Genomic DNA, 16,419 nt, shown 5'->3' with positions numbered 1-16,419 from the left:
ATTGCGTCAGCTTGCTCTTCCTGTAGGCTTGAACTTTGACACTCTAGTTCTTCGCTCTCATTGAGCTGGTCAGCTGGCAGGCTCTCCTCAACTGTTTTTTTTTTGTCCCTTGGGCCTAGCTCGGGTTCGGGTATTGAAGTTATCCGCTTTTCTGCTTCCACTGGAGCAGCTTGTGCATTTTCAGCCGAAAGCGACGCGATTTTACGAGCTTGGCCTCGCGTCAATGCCTGTACTACGCCCTCTCCCAGTTTAAGCCCTTTTTCACGCAGTAACTGATTTGAACGATTCGAAAAAATGTAAGGGTACTAGTTCCCCGAATGGTCCACTGATTTTGACTTTGGCCATGGGCAGACAGACGCTGTGTTCTTCTACAACCTGTTTGATCCATGCTACTTCTTCGGTAAAGTCATCTACCGTCACGTAAGACGCATGGACAATGTCCATCGTGGCGGCACTGTCTCTTCGCACCCGGCATGGTTTTCCATTAACTTGCAGGTCGTGAAGATATGGGCTTAAGGTTCCATATTCTCGTCTTTTTCCTCCACGTAGGAGAAAACTACGCTAGGCTTCCCGCAGTTTACAGCTATATGTCCTATTTTGTGGCATTTATAACAGCAGATTGGTCTGACAGATTCTAATTTTCTTTTCTGCTCTTTTGGTAGTGTTTCCCCGTTTGATTTTTCCTCGCTCTTTTCTGAGGGCTTTTCCTCCACGTCTACAGGCGCCGGTCGTCTAGTCTGCGCACCCTTTTTGAACGGTAATGGTTTCCGCTGTCCATTTCGACTGTCCCAATTACCGTCCTCGGCGTCCAGTTTTCTACGCGTTGCGTACTCTTCGGCTAATTCCGCTGCCCTTTCCACAGTGTTTACATTTCTTCTGTCTACCACCCACAGCTTCACAGATTGTGGGATGCTTCTGTAAAACTGCTCTAGACACATGCAGTCAATAATTATGTCTCTGCTCTCGTACGCTTCCGCACTTTTCAGCCACTCGACTAGGTTGGCCTTTAAGCCGCATGCAAACTCCGGATACCCCTCGCTATCTTCCTTGCCTGCGCTTCTAAACCTTTGCCGAAAAGCTTCGGCGGAAAGGCGGTATTTTTTCATAAGACTGGCCTTGACCTTCGCATAATCATGTGCATCTTCCGCACTGAGTCTGGCGATTACTTCCGCCTCCTCACACGGCAACATAGACAGTAACCGCTGTGGCCATGTACTCGGACCGAAGTTCATCTTCTCGCAAGTCATTTCAAAATTGCTTAGGAACAAGCCTATGTCGGTTCCGACCTCAAATGGCTTTAACAGCCTGTCCATGCGGTATGATTCTGCCTCACTTGATCGTCCCAGAGCCCCTTCACTTCCTTGAGACAACTCCAAACGTTTGCTTTCAACTTCAAGTTGCATTTTTCTTAACTAGCGTTCCTCTCTCTCTCTCTCTCTCTGTCCCGTTCTTCTCTTTTTTTCAGAAGTTCCAACCCCATTTCTTCCTCACTGGCCTGTTCGGAAATTAGCTGCAATAATTCCGATTTTAGCATTTCCTTGCGTAAATCTAGGCCCAGTTCCTCACCAACAATCAACAACACGTCTCTCAGCAGTTCCTTTAACTCCATGATTGCTGCTTTACTGCCTTGGTTTTGCTCGCTAAATCTAGCTTGGAAAACACAACCTAGCTAACACTAAACAATCTAGCTTCCCTACTGTTCTAAACAGAACAACCACAAAATGAAGCCTAGAGAGTCAAAGCAAGAACCAAGCAATCACCGCAGACACAGCACCCCGTCGCAAAGTCCATCTCACCGCTGTCAGCCAGTTGTCAGGATTGGGAGCTCAATGCCACCGTTCGTGACCAGTTGTCAAGATTGGAGTCGGCATGAATTAGAAGGTAGCTGGCCCATGCCGTCGTCCAACTTATCCACGCTGAGGACGTTGTTGAATGGAAGCACTGCTTCTCATCGAAAACGAGGAATATGGGTTTATTTACAGTATCTACATCAATCTAGCATGACTGCGAGAGAAAGCACATCAGTCTAACATGACTGCGAGAGAAAAGTGCATCAGTCTAACATGACTGCTTGAGAAAGTACCTCGAGCATCCGCACAACCGCGGTTTATGAACACTCGGTCCCCCCTCGATTCCAAGGTGACGGAAACGTTCGTCCAGACATCGTAAACAAGCCGCCTCTCCGCGGGACGGCTTAAACACACACACACGTACACGCACACACACAGGTTCACGGTCCGGAACCGACGTCACACGGACTTCGTAGAACTCGGAGCTGACCCCCGTAGCGCGGCCAGTAACCCATTGTCTTGCGCCTCGAACGGCGCGTGGGAAGAGGCATCAGTGGACGTTCCCACGGGCACTCCCCCGCTCGCGGCCAACCAGGTGGGCGGTGGCGGGCTCAGTAACAATAGTTGGTCCACCGAGCGCGTTTAGTCACAATGTCGACGAGGCTAGAGCGTAACGGTGGCGTTCCAAGCAAAGGTTGCCGCCGCTGTCGCAACTGGCTGGCAAAACTTGCGCCTGAGCGGGCCGTTCTTAACAATAGCTTGGTGTGATTGCGCATGGTCAGACGCGCCGATCGTCTAACCGCAATGATGCGGCACTGACGGCGTCCGAAATGAAAGGCCTGCGAAATGCACTACGGGAACGGCCAGCTCACTGCTCTCGTTTGACTCGGAGCGGCATATCGAGCAAGCGAGCCAGCGCGCGTAAGAACAACGGAAGGGAGGGCAGCGTCTGGCTCTGCGCGACATGATTCACAGCCGATACACAGAAGCGCACAACGCGCACACCAAGCGCTCCCACCGCGGCGCTTCAACAGCCCGTCAACACAATCCAACCTTACGCAAGGTGGCGATACGATACCGCCGTCCCATTGGTCACATGACCTAGCGTGTGGCGAGGGCTGCCGTGTGAAAGCTGCCTGTGTATAGTTCCGCAATTGTGCTCCTTTGGGCAGTCGTGTGTTTCTCACTGTTTTCCGTTGCGCTGTGCGTTCTGAAGCAAATATTGTGCTTTGGTGTCTTACTTGGCATTAGATGTGCAGCAATTTCTTTGTATGATTTTAATTTGGAGAGCAGCTGAGTTTTTCATTCGAGAGCGCCGAGTGGAGGGCATTAATTTGCTCTTCAAGCTCATTGTGATGTCGCTATGGTTATATGAGGAGCCTTTTCAGTGACATTGTAATTAAGGCGTTAAGAGCAGTATGAAGTTGAAAGTTAGAGACGAAGTGTTGCTTTTGGGTGCCTGGCATCAAGATCGGCCATCATGCGTGAAACTACACTCTTAAGGAAAATTACACCCTTTTGCCACACAACAATAAATCAATAATCGTCATCTGTATTGTCCGCATTTCCTTTCTTTAACGCGGCGAGCTCGGTATTTCCCAGTAACGAACGGCGTGCGCGTTATCAGCATAACATAGCATTCCCGACAGGAAAGTAGCGGGCGCGGTATTTTCAAGAAAGGAAACGCAAGCAAGGCAGATGACGATTACTGTTGTGTGGCCGAGATACACCCCAAAGGGTGTACCTTTGCCTAAGAGTGTAGCAAGTCTTGCAGGATGCGAAGAAAGGTGGGAATGCTGTGTCTACGCACATTGCCAATATCCTCTAGATTACAGTAACTGTGGTATTTCAGTCTCCCGTTTAGCAAAAATGTTGCAGACAAGAGAACTGACGATGGGGCTATTTGTTGATGTTCATCACGAGTACAGTAGCGCAAGACATGAGGTGAAGTCCTCGTCGTATTTCCGTGTCCTGGCCTACAGCGCACTGTTACGATCGACCTGCAAGGGTACTGACCTGCGAACCTTTCGCGGCCCGCTGCAGTAGTTTCGTCGTTCTGCGGGGGTGGCGTCCTTCAGAGAACCGGCGATGCCAGCTAGGTTAACCTACCATGCACCTCCTTCAGAGAACCGGCGACACCAACAACGTTAACCGACCATGCACTTATTTCGGAGAACTGGAGACCATAGCAAAGTTAATCAACCATGCGCCTCCTTCGTCGAGTCAACGGCGCCTGCAAGTCAAGCCACGTTTGCCGGACCATGTATTGTTACCTGGCTCGCTGTCGTCTTCATGGTCTATTTGTAGCAAGACAGCTTCTCGGAAAAGGGTGTTTTTGGTGCGTTTTCGCGGGCCCCAGAATTCGTCACAGTCTGCTGACAGTCGTGGCGGCTATTGGAGAAGTCAGCTCTGGAATTAAGAGGCGCCGTCTGGAGTCAAGCGTGACAATCTGGCTACGAGGACCCGCTCAACTCGATGGGCACCACCACCACCCTCCCTCTCAAAGGCGGGTCGACTACGCCTCCAACGACTGTGGACGGTCCGATTGGACGAAGGTTGGACAGCAGTTTTCCCTCACCTAGGGATCTAGGGGGACTGAGGGTTTTTAAGCAGCTGTGTGCTCGACAAGCGGTGCGCCTGGAGCTTTTCGCTCGTGTGCTGAGTGGTGTGGGCTTCGTGGTGGGAGCTTCGTGCTGCTTTTTGCAGTCATGCTAGGCTGTTGAAATGTATCTCCTGTTTTAATGTAAATATTGTAATGAAACCCTGTACTCCTAGTTCTCGATGTGAGCAAGTTCCTCCCTACAACCACGTCCCAAGCGTGAGTGAGTTGGACGACGGCCTGGGCCAGCTACCACATAGTTCATGTCCGACTACAACCCTTACAACTGGTTGCCAGCGATCGGAAGTTCCTCCCTTCAACTATGTCTTAACCGCACAACTGGTGGCCTGCGGTGAGATCGTCCTACAACTCTTACAACTGGATGGCAGCGGTGAGATCGGCCTACAACTCGTAGACAGCAATGACATCTCACGGAGTTTGGGACATGGTGACCGGCCGGTATCCCGATCAAGTTGGAGGCGACTGGGGATTGAGTGAGTGAGTGAAGTAACTTTATTTCGGTCCAGAGAAGACGCAGGGGAGACCCCGCGCCACCCGGCTAGTCCCACGTAGGAACCGCCAAGCCGAGCTTGACGGCCTGATCGCAGGCACTCTGGACGGCCAGGGTTTGGTCGTTGAGTTCGGGGCTGCCGAAGAGCGCAGCCCACCTATCCTCGCTGAAGGAGGAGCCGATGGCTTCACACTCCCACAACAGATGGTCTAATGTTTCCCTTAGTCCACAGGCAGGGCAGTCCGCACTGGGATATCTTTCAGGGTATATGGCTTGAAGAACCGCGAGGTTATGGTACGCACGGGCTTGTAAAAGTCGAAGGGTAACCGCCTGCGCCCTGCATAAGGCAGAGTGCGGGAGGGTGAATACCCGTCTTGACAGATAGTAGTGTGTGGTGATTTCATGAAACGTGAGCAAGGGTTCCCCGCGGGGCAGGGGGACTGCTGAGGCGGCGCGATCAGTGAGTCCTCGCGCGGCCTCGTGCGCGCCCTCGTTAGCGTTAGAGGGAGAACCCTAAATCGACCCCAAGTGAGTGGGAAACCAAATGAGAGAATGCGGAGAGATACTTTTGGCGCTTTGGAGAATGCGGAGGGCCTGGGGGGAGACCATACTGGTTTGGTAGGCCTTAATGGCTGCCTTGGAATCACTATATATTGCATCTCTGCGACCATCGAGCACAGCCAGCGCGATTGCAACCTGTTCGGCTACCACGGGCCTCGAAGTGCGTACCGTAGCGCAGCATGTGAGCCTTGAATTGGAGTCTACGATGGAGACGGCGAATGCCTCTTGTTGGACATATGCCGCGGCCTCCACGAAGCTTGCCTCAATGCGGTTATTGCGGACATGCTCAAGTACACTCTAAGAAAAAAAGGACTAAAAGGGGTAGGGAGGTTAGTCCTTTTGGGGACTAACTGATTTGCCACAACCATTAGTCCTTTTGGGGACGAACTGACATGGGATGAACTGTTACTCCCCATGCGCTTACTCCTTCGGGGACTAACAGTTGCCCCTGCCCGATGGTCCTCAAGGGAGTAACTGTAATTCGTTCCGATGCTCCGCAAAGGTGGAATTAATTAAATTAGGCATTTATACCCTAATAAAAAAATTAATGAGGTGAAAAAAAAAAACGTGCCCGAGAGCAGGATTTGAACTCACGTCCTCTCGGCCAGAAGGCAGGTACTCTAACCACTTCACCACGCCGCTTTTTTTTTCTTTCATGGTATTTATTACAGTAGCAACAACGCGATATTCACCAGTTGTGCATAGTCAGAGAATGGAGAGCACACTGACAGTCACTCAGAGAAAAGGCATCGTTCATACTGTGGGTAGAAATGTGGTTTCACTTTAGAAGGGTGGTAAGGTTAGGCACCTCACCAAAATGGGGTACCAGTCTGGCTGGGTATCAAGTTCATCATAAACCTGCTTTAAGTGTAGGGTCATTTGGATGAAATTCACCCTTGTAGGTACAACCGTTTCGGCGTTTCTGTCCATCATTCGCGTTTTCCACAAACTGTGCATTCCGATGAGAAAAAACATATCAAAAGGTGCACTATTATCAGCGGTCGGCAGCAGGTATCGCACAGTATAAGCGTTGATGTCAAAGTCTTTTTTCAAAGTCCGTTGGAGGACATCCCAAAATAGTATGGCGTCGGTGCAGCTAATAAAACAGTGTTCAATCGTCTCTGGCACGTCACAAAGGCGACAGTTAACAGAAGAGACAAAGATACCCTTTTGCTGTAGCCATGTTTTAATCGGTATGGTTTCACTATGAACTTTATAAAAGAATGTTTTGCAGCAAGGGGATATATACATTTTACGAACTCGCTTTAGAACATCGTGACCTGGCCATTGAATGTATAGTGATCGGTAAAATGGAGGCGGAAAAAGCATGGACAATAGATCTTTGTATAACGTTTTACGCGACACAGAGTACAAGTATTCAGTGGAAAACCGAACTATCAGGAAACGAACCGCCAAGTAAACTTCTTGCATGAACCCCCACAAGCATAAACGCGAAGAAAAATTCGAAGAAACGATTAAATCAGGTAAAGCATTAACAAGTGTGACTTGCATGAATGACCGAATTATAGGATGTGATGTATCACGAAAAAAGAAGAAACGAGACACTATTTGCCGCACATAAAGATGTACTAAACCCAGCCCACCTTCACTAACGGGCCTGAAAATATTGTCTCGCCTCATGGGCTCAAAAGTGGAAGACCATACGAAGGTCGCAAAGATTCGGTGAAAGCGTTGGATGTAGAGCCTGGCACAATGTATAACTTGCAATACATAGTAAATTTTTGTTGCCAAGAACTTATTGCAGGCCTCGGCTTTCCCAAAAATAGAAAGTCGATGTGGAATGAATGTCTGGGCGTAACCTTGCAGGGCAGAAACCTGTTCTTTCCAATAGTGTGCGCTTAATTTATATGCGTATAGCGGCACGCCGAGATACTTTGGCGGGACACCGGTCCAATTAATGCCTGCAAACTGTTCTGGTGTATAGCACCATGCGCCAAACCATAAGCCTAAGCTTTTTGCGGAGTTCATTCGTGCTCCTGATACGCTGCCAAATTCCTCTATTTTTGATACTACCTTTTCAACACTGGACTTATCCGTGCAGAAGAACGCTAAATCATCTGCATAAGCTAAGACTTTTACTTCATTACCCAGTATATTGAAGCCATGGATGTCACTCGACTGAATTACGCTTAAGCATAGCGGTTCCAGATAAAGGGCGAATAGTAATGGGGACATAGGGCATCCTTGTTTTACCGAAGAGCAAATGGAAACTGGTTTAGAGAGTTCGCCATTAATAACTAAACGAGTGGTACAAGACGTATAGCATAGCCTCACGCCTTTAAGCACGACGGAGCCAACATTGGCATGCTCCAGAAGTGTAAATAGATAGGAGTGACTGACACGGTCAAAAGCTTTAGCAAGGTCTACCTGGAGCATTGCAAGCTGTTCATTGGAACCGTAACAATACTGAAGGAGTGTACGGGCGATATGTATGTTGGTTTGAATGGTTCTGCCCCTAATTCCACACGTCTGATGGGAACCAATGAGAATTGACATCGCAAATTGCAATCTATTCGATAAAATTTTTGCAAAAATTTTATAATCTACGTTTGACAATGTGATTGGCCTGTAGCTTTCAACAGAACGCAGTTTCTCCTTATCTGAACTTTTTGGAATTAAAACTGTGTGGGTTTTGCAAAAAGATTGCGGAAGGGCGTCTACCTCTAAGCTTGTAATAAAAATGTCCAATAATATGGGACTGATAACTGATTTGAAAGCTTTGTAAAATTCACAGGAAAGTCCATCAGGGCCGGGTGTTTTCGACAGAGGCAGCTGATCAATAGCTAGCTCAATTTCTTGTATCGTAAGGGTATCACTAATGCATGCACAGTCATCATCCTGTAAAGGTTTTACAAAGGACACAAAACTCTCTAAAACTTTTACATCGTGATCATAGGGCCGAGCACTAAACAACTGACTGTAGTAAGTTTCGAACTTAGAAATTATGTCATTCGTATTTGTTAAAAGAGTACCTTCGGAGTATATTTCCGGAATTACTTTGGAAACAGCGTGACGTCGCTCGTCAAGTAAAGCTTGACGTGTTGGTTGCTCAGACTGCAGAGCGCGCATGTTTCGAGATCGAACTCGCGCACCTCTGTAACGCAGTGCATCATACTTTTGCAACTCACATTTAAGATTTTCTATGTCAACAATGTAAGTGCCTGGCATTTCGCATTCCATCTGGTAAAGGTTGTGTAGGCTCTTAAGAAGTAATGTTTCTTCATTCTTTCTATAGAATGCTTTCAGCGATCCAATTTCTATAGCCACTGTACGAACCTCTTGTTTAAAGAGTTCCCAAGCTGCAAATAACGGCAAGTCAGTAGAAAGAGAATTTTATGCGAAGCATATTACGAGGGCTCAACCCAGCTCCTCAGGCGCGGCGGTGACCATGAAATCACGTGACACCGTGACGTCACGACAGAGGAGAAGTGGCTTTGGCTCAACTCTTGCAAGACGGGCTGGGTGGGAATCGAACCAGGGTCTCCGGAGTGTGGGACGGAGACGCTACCACTGAGCCACGAGTACAACGCTTCAAAGCGGTACAAAAACGCCTCTAGTGAATGCGGTGTTGCCTTAGAAACGCGCTGTTTCTAAGGCGTGCGTCTCTTGCTCAGGCGCACATTTCGTTGCCGCGCCGAACGCTGCTTTGCTCGACGCTCACCGCGTCCAATGCGGGGCGCGTAGTCGCTGCCCTGTAGCCCATTGTCTTACACCCCTTGGCGGGTCGACGGGAACGCTGTCGCGTTCCACTCTTGAAGGCGAAGAAGTAATGCATGAGTTGTTTCTTCGTCTAGCCGAACCAAATATAGCCAAGCAACAGCAGTTCACCAGGCTAAACAGTGGTTCAACAACTAAAATAAAGGCTAGTATGCTTCGCATCCTGGGCTTAACCTTACCTAAGCCACAGCCATTTTTTTTAGGGTCATGCGTACGCGATTAATAAAATCCTGATCATTTAGGAGGTCAGAGTTAAGCTTCCAGAGTGCCCACTGTGGTCGGAAATTGGTTGCAGATTTCTCACCAATCTTTGCGATAACCATGCAATGATCCGAGAACGAAACTGGGATAGTAGTGCAGGACAGTTCCCGGGAGAGGAGTGATGAAGAAACATAAATCCGATCAAGGCGGGCATAAGAGCGACCTTGAATTCGTGTATAAGAGCGAGCTCCCTGTCCCGACACTCCTATATCAACGAGCCCTGCATTTTCTATTATGTTAGACAAAACTTCACCACTCCTGTCCCGCTGAGTGTTAATGCCGCTTCGATCGTACGGATCACACACACAATTGAAATCGCCCATTAACACAATGCAACGATCACAGTCCATTAGACTACGCACAGTATCAAATAAGACAATTCGTTTTGCAGCGTCATTAAATGCATAGACGTTGACTAATCGCCATGGCACACCCTGCAACACAAAATCACAGCATATATATCGGCCTTCAGCGTCTACATGGTAACTAAGTGCTGAACAAAGTAGGCTCTTTTTCAGAAACAGGAAACAGCCCGCGGATAAACCAAGAGCGTGGGAAACGCAAACGTTATATTCAGACAGAAAAGGTCGCAAAGCCCTTTCTGTCTCGTCATCGCTCTCAATCTTCGTCTCCTGCACGGCGACGAAGTCGAGCCGCTTCCTAGACAAAAGCCGGCGAAGCTGCGCCTGTTTCTGCAAAGACCTAAGGCCTCTCACGTTCAAAGTTGCGAAGAGAAGCTGCTGGGACAGGGCCATGGTGAATACCAACTATTTAGACCTAATTCTCTATGCGGTCGGTCTTAGAGGGTAACGGTGAGGCTCCCTCCGAACCCTCACCAGGCCTCCTGGACCTTGATCGCCGGCACTGTCCTGAGTGTGTCGATGTTTTGCGCCGACGTGCTTTCCTTGTGGTACTGGCCGTCTCGCTGTCCGTGCTTGATTCTGATCTGTTAGTCGCACGGCGCTTCGGAATTGACGTATCCGCGCTACTTCGTCTGTCTTCTGACAGCATAGCGCACGTGTTGACGTGCTTCGGTGTAGCAGATGAGTCATCAGCGGCTGTCTCATTCGCTGGCTGGGCGGGAACTGTCTGCGTAGTAGCGGGCACTTCTTTCTCTTCGCTACTTTCCTTTTCCACGGGCGGTTCTGCGATGTCATTGTCTTCAACATGTAGAGGGGTTTTACTGGCACAGCTGGTATTCGCGGAAGAGGGAACGTCTCCCGTTGCGTCGAGAACCTCAGTAACATCCATTATGTGTTCCTGCAGGCTTTCTTCTGGAGGCCTTGTCCTGTGTCGTAGTTTGTCGGCGTATGTCACAACACATTCTTCATCTGTGTGGCCAAAGCGTCGGCAGGCTTCACAACGTGGGGTTCTGCAGTTTCGACGAATGTGCCCAACCTTGTTACAGCGGAGACAAAATGGGGGCCGGCCTGGAATCAATACAAGGCTCTGCACTCCACAAACGTGTAGCAGATGTGGAACGTCTCCCACGCCGACTCCATCGGCAAGAGTCAACACCACGTCACGATTTAGGGTACGCATTTGCTCCATTTCCGATACTCTCCAGCTTTCTGCTGATATAGACTTCACTTTCCCGTAAGCCTGGAGCGCTTCTCGAATGTAATCGTCTGCCAAACGCTCAGGAAGCCATAAAAGCTTCATTTTCACCTCTGTGGGCTCGGGGTCAATAACGAGGCAGCGTCTACCTTTTACGGATAATTCTCCGCACGTGACTAGCTTTGATTTTGTAATTGATGATTTGCACGTCACCATCCACACGTGCGACATCTGAAATTGACCGATGGAACTTATTTCCTTCAGGTCAATAACGTTCCGAAGGGCGTCTCTGAAGTCTTGGGCTCTGTACGGTCGACCACTTAAGTCAGCATGCAGGAAAACGGAGTCCACAACCAGCTTACCGGTAGGAAGACGAGGTATCACAACACGGTAGTCATTGCTGCTGGCTGAAGCCTGAGCAGCACCTCGGCCAGGGGCCGATAAATCCTTTGGAGCGGAGAACATGAAAAAAGCGACCGTTCGGAACGCCGTCTTCTTCTTCCTTCTTCTTCACCACGCCGCTTGCTTGAGGAGACGGGATATTTAGACAAGGTTAAGTATGGGAACTCAAGTGCGGCAGTATAAAAGTGACCCCGTATTTTGTGCAAGCTATGCAGTGAGAGTCTAACGTTGAGTGTATTTGCAACCATAAGCGACTGCGAAAAGAAATCAGCCCGAGTATTTTTAGGGTGACTTAAACTGAGGCACTACGCCATGTATACGTGTAGCGAGCTCAAACGGGGCACCGAAGACGACAGACAAGGGCAATTTCTCTGTCGCTTAGCGTGTGCCGTTTGAGCTACACATCGCTTCAGTTCGCAACCTCCTTGGAACGGAACGAACTTAGGTACTGTTGACCAAGAAAATCTAGCCATCTATCAATGACTTGCGCGTTTAATGTGTATCGCTCACTTATGGGGTGCGCACGAAGGGCATGCCTCTTCACATTCAAGTTTTAAGTTTCACGTAATTATCTCACGAAGAGGCAAGGTGCTGCTTTGCATGTAGTTCAATAGACAATGCACGAACTTCGAACATTCACGATTTATAGACAATACCGTTTTCGCGGCATCGCTCCGTGACACGGACGAAAACAGCGAAGTCCCTGGGGAGTAACTGTTGCCGTTCGTCCTCCCATTGCTCTCTTTCCGAGCAGGGACTAAACACTTACTCTCCGAAATTTGCACACGGCACGCACATTCATGTAGTTAGTCCTTTGAGGGACGAAAGCGCCCTTTTTAGGACTAACGGCGCAGTTACTCCCGTTTTCCCCGGGATTTTTCTTAGAGTGTATAGCTGTACCCCTGGCCCGACGTCTGCTGACGTTGTTTGCGGGTTGCATATTGCGGGGAAGGCGCGGGATGTGCAGTTGAGACCTGATGTCGCTGGGAATCCGCACGGCGTCGGGGTACTGGTTGACAGGATTGAGGCCCATCTCGTCGAGTATCTTGCGGCCCGTCGGGGTGCCGGATAGCCTGAGCAGCTGTGAGTGCTCTTGTGACTCGATAGTTTCTTCGAGCGTGTTGTGGACTCCGAGCTTCAACAGGCTTTCGGTGTGGGTGCTTGCAGGTAAGCCGAGGGCAAGTTAAAAAACCTTTCTGATGAGTGAATTGAGCTTGTTCCTCTCTGCAACATGTCAATTATGCATGGCCGCCGAGTAAGAAAGGTGGCAGAGAACAAAAGCATGTATAATGTGGATGAGATTGTCTTCCTTGATTCCCCGGTGCCTGTTGGCGATCCTCCGAATGAGGCCGAGAGCACTCTCCGTCTTGGCGGTGATCTTTCTGAGTGCGGTTCCATTGGCACCCTTAGACTCGATATACATCCCCAATATTCGGAGCGTGTCCACTCTGGGCACCGGAGACCCGTCATCAGTGAAAAGCCGTATTTCGCCTTCGGACGCCGGTTTCCAATCACGATGGACGCCGCCTCTGGGTCTTTTCTTGTAGAGAAGTAGCTCAGATTTCGATGGAGAACATCTGAGCCCAGTGGGGCGGAGGAAGCGCTCGGTCGCATCGATGGCGCTCTGCATGGCGGCTTCAACTTGGCCGTCGCTCCCGCCAACGCACCAGATGGTGATGTCATCTGCGTAGATGATATGGTTGATTCCTTGAATCTTCGCGAGTTCCTTAGAAAGCCCGATCATTGGGATGTTCAATAGTGTTGGCGAGATGACTGAGCCCTCAGGCGTGCCGCGTGAACCGAGGGTGATCTCTTGCGAAAGGTACTCTTCGATCTTGAGCTTGACAGTTCTCTGGCTAAGGAAGGATCGGACGAAGTCGTAAACCCTCTTCCCGAGCCCGAGGCCGGCAATAGACTGGAGAATGAATTCGTGTGAGATATTGTCGAATGCCTTCCGCAGGTCTAATACAAGGATGGCTCTGGTATCTCCCGTGCTCCGGTCGGTGATCTGGTGCTTTATCAGCTTCATGGCGTCCTGTGTCGAGAGGCCGGCTCTGAAACCAATCATATTGCGGGTGTACATCTCATTGGCCTCGATGTGCACCTTGAACCGGTTGAGCAGGGCATGCTCTGCAACCTTATCGACACAGGACGTCAGGGAAATTGGTCTTAGATTCTGTATTCCTGGTGCTTTACCGGGTTTGGGGATGAGCACCGTGCAGGCCGCCTTCCACTGTCCTGGTCCAACTCCGGCACCGCACACCCCGCGTAGTCCGGGAACTGGGTAGGGGCACAGCTATCCGCGACTGGCAGGTACTTGTCTATGAGCCTGTCGACAGTCAACTCGTCCGGGGTAGAGTCCGTGGCGAGGTGGATGGCTCGCGCGAGGGATCGTCTGTGACTGGATCTGGTGCTGGCCTCATCGAGAAAATGTTTGAGCAGACCCCAGCTCTTGCCTGACCTGAGGTGACCCTCGACAGATTCGAAGAGCTCATCCCATTGTTGCTCACACAGGTTCTTGCAGTGCCGTTCGATCTCCCTGTTAACCTCCGAAGCCTTCTTGCGGATCCTCCTGTTATGCTTCTGCCCCTTCCATCTCGTGAGGAGGGCTTGCTTGGCTTCCAGCAGGTGCGCAAACCTGCTATCCATCTTGTCAACGTCGAGCTCAGTGACGACCTCCTTGGTTGCCGCCGCGGCGTCATTCCTGATCCCTTTGCACCAACCTTCAAAATCTGTCTCGGCCATCAGTGTGCGCTCGGCTCTGATCTTGCGGAAAACGTCCCAGTCGATCAACTTGAATTTCCTCGTCTTATAGCGGGCAATCGGGAGGGAGACTTCGATGACGTAGTGGTCACTTCCGAGGTCTAGAGCCGTGTTGACCCACTTGACTTCCCCTACGTTCTTGACAAAAGAGAGGTCTGGGGTAGTGTCCCGGCATGCGGAGTTGCCTCTTCTTGTCGGGAAATCCTTTTCGGCGATAAGGGGCGTGGAACCGGCGACATGGCGGGAGCACTTACCGGTTTTCTTCTCGTTACGCAGGTCGTCACATCGAGCGTATCGCTTGCAGGAGCCCCTTCAGTGCCCACTCCGGACGACGAGGTGTGCTTGACAAATGCGGCCGAGGCACTGCAATGTTCGTCAAGCGAGGATTTCTGGACGTGCCAAGTATCAACCAAATACGGACTTTTTTTTTTACTTCGAGTGTGCAACACTGTGTACCGGGCGGCAACGGCGGTGACTTACGGCTACAAATTCATCGTAGCGGCACTTCATCGGCGGGGCGTGGAACCGGCGACATGGCGGGAGCGCTTACCAGTTTTCTTCTGGTTACACAGGTTGGTCCTGTCACTAGTTGTCTAAAGCGGCAGTATCTTGTTTTGCCGGTTCCGCCCCAAACTTTGTTTACCGTACTAAGCTCTCACCCATCCGGAACTGCCCGGACAAAGGCACAAAACAAACGAAAGTTTGTTCTTTTTAAGAGACTGGCCTTCAACCTGCTGCTTTTATTATTGTATGGAGGGGATACAGAATTAAATCCAGGGCCTACTGAACAACTGCTTGCGCAGTTGCTTGAAGGGCAAAATGATATCATGGCAAAACTAACGTCCATGGAAGAAAAACAGAATAAGCTCACGCTTGATGTAACAGATTTGAAAGCTCGTTTTCTTTCGTTCGAACTTAAAGCTGCGAAGATTGATGGCATGAGTACTGCATTAACAGCTATTGAAGTTCAGCAGCGCCAGGACCACAAGGCACTGGCGGCAATTAAAAAAAAGATAGGTGACGTTGAAAATAGGGAACGACGCAACAATTTGGTATTTTATGGTTTTACGGACGCTGTTGCAGCTGACAGCTTTAAAATCTGAGGAACTTGTCGCAAATTTGTCTACCTCAAGGCTTGAACTTACTGATGTCAGCATTGAATGTGCGCATCGAATAGGGCCGTATCGTGAAGGCAAACTACGTCCAATAATTGTTAGATTTTCTTCTTTTAAGGCTCGTCAGTCTGTGCTGTCAAGAGCACATAAGTTAAAGGGAACAGATTAGAGCATATCGAAAGATCTTTCGCGTTTTGTTCGTGACAAGAGAAAGAAATTGTGGGAGTTTGCAAGGGAGCATAAGCAGCAAGGAAAGAAGGTTATTTTAAAGTTCGATACCCTGCGCTTAGACGGCAAGTAGATAGCGCCACAGGGTGCGTGGTCCAACAATGAGCAGTTTGTACGCCTAGAGTTGCGCAGCCGCTTACCGTTATGGTTATCAACTGTCAGAGCATAAAGAACAAAGTGGACGATTTTTTTATGGTGGTTCGATCGATACAACCCTCAATCATTTTGGGCACAGAGTCGTGGCTGGATTCTGCAATTGCGGATTCTGAAGTTTTTTCTCCTGGGTGTCAATGCTTTCGTCGTGACCGAAGTGCGAGAGGAGGAGGGATGTTTATACTTCTAAGTTCCGATATACCTAGTATTTTTACTGATATTGAATGTGCTTTTGTAGAATTCGGCTGCAGAATGGGAACGGTGTCGTAACTGGTTCATATTGCAGGCCTCCTAGCACATCGTTCGAACAGTTATTCAAATTGTCTGAGTGTCTTGAAACGATTAAAGCTGATCATATTTTGATAGGGGGCGACTTTAACCTTCCACATATTGATTGGTCAAGCAGTGAACCAAGGTATACTGCCGGAGGCCGACTATATGCGACTTTATTTTTTTTATATTCTGGACGAGTACACATTTAAACAGTATGACCGAGGCATCTCGAAATGACGGTACAGGTCACGTTCTTGACTTACTTCTTTGTAATATGCCTAATATTGTATCGAATGTCCATGTTTTACCCGGTGTTAGCGACCACAATATAGTTGTGGCTGATGTGAATGTTGAGACTATATCTGTTCCCAAAAAAAGCTGCCAGAAAGGTGTACGCATATAGTAGAGCAAATTATGACGCAATTAATTCGGCATTTGAAACCTATTTTCCCAGTTTTGATACACTAG

General features: G+C 49.3%; 1 protein-coding gene across 1 annotated transcript; it reads right to left on the bottom strand.

The window, feature by feature from the left end:
• Positions 1-9,268: 9,268 nt before the first annotated feature.
• Positions 9,269-11,504, bottom strand: LOC139057295 (uncharacterized). Its single transcript, XM_070535220.1, has one exon. The coding sequence runs from the start codon at positions 11,480-11,482 to the stop codon at positions 10,238-10,240; it is 1,245 nt and encodes a 414-aa protein (XP_070391321.1). The 5' UTR covers positions 11,483-11,504; the 3' UTR covers positions 9,269-10,237.
• Between the last annotated feature and the right edge of the window lie 4,915 nt (positions 11,505-16,419).

This window comes from Dermacentor albipictus, chromosome 1 (assembly GCF_038994185.2).
Source record: "Dermacentor albipictus isolate Rhodes 1998 colony chromosome 1, USDA_Dalb.pri_finalv2, whole genome shotgun sequence".
Classification (NCBI taxonomy): Eukaryota; Metazoa; Arthropoda; class Arachnida; order Ixodida; family Ixodidae; genus Dermacentor; species Dermacentor albipictus.
The sequence above is the reverse complement of the archived record's forward strand: the minus strand, read 5'-3'. Positions and strand labels throughout refer to the sequence as shown.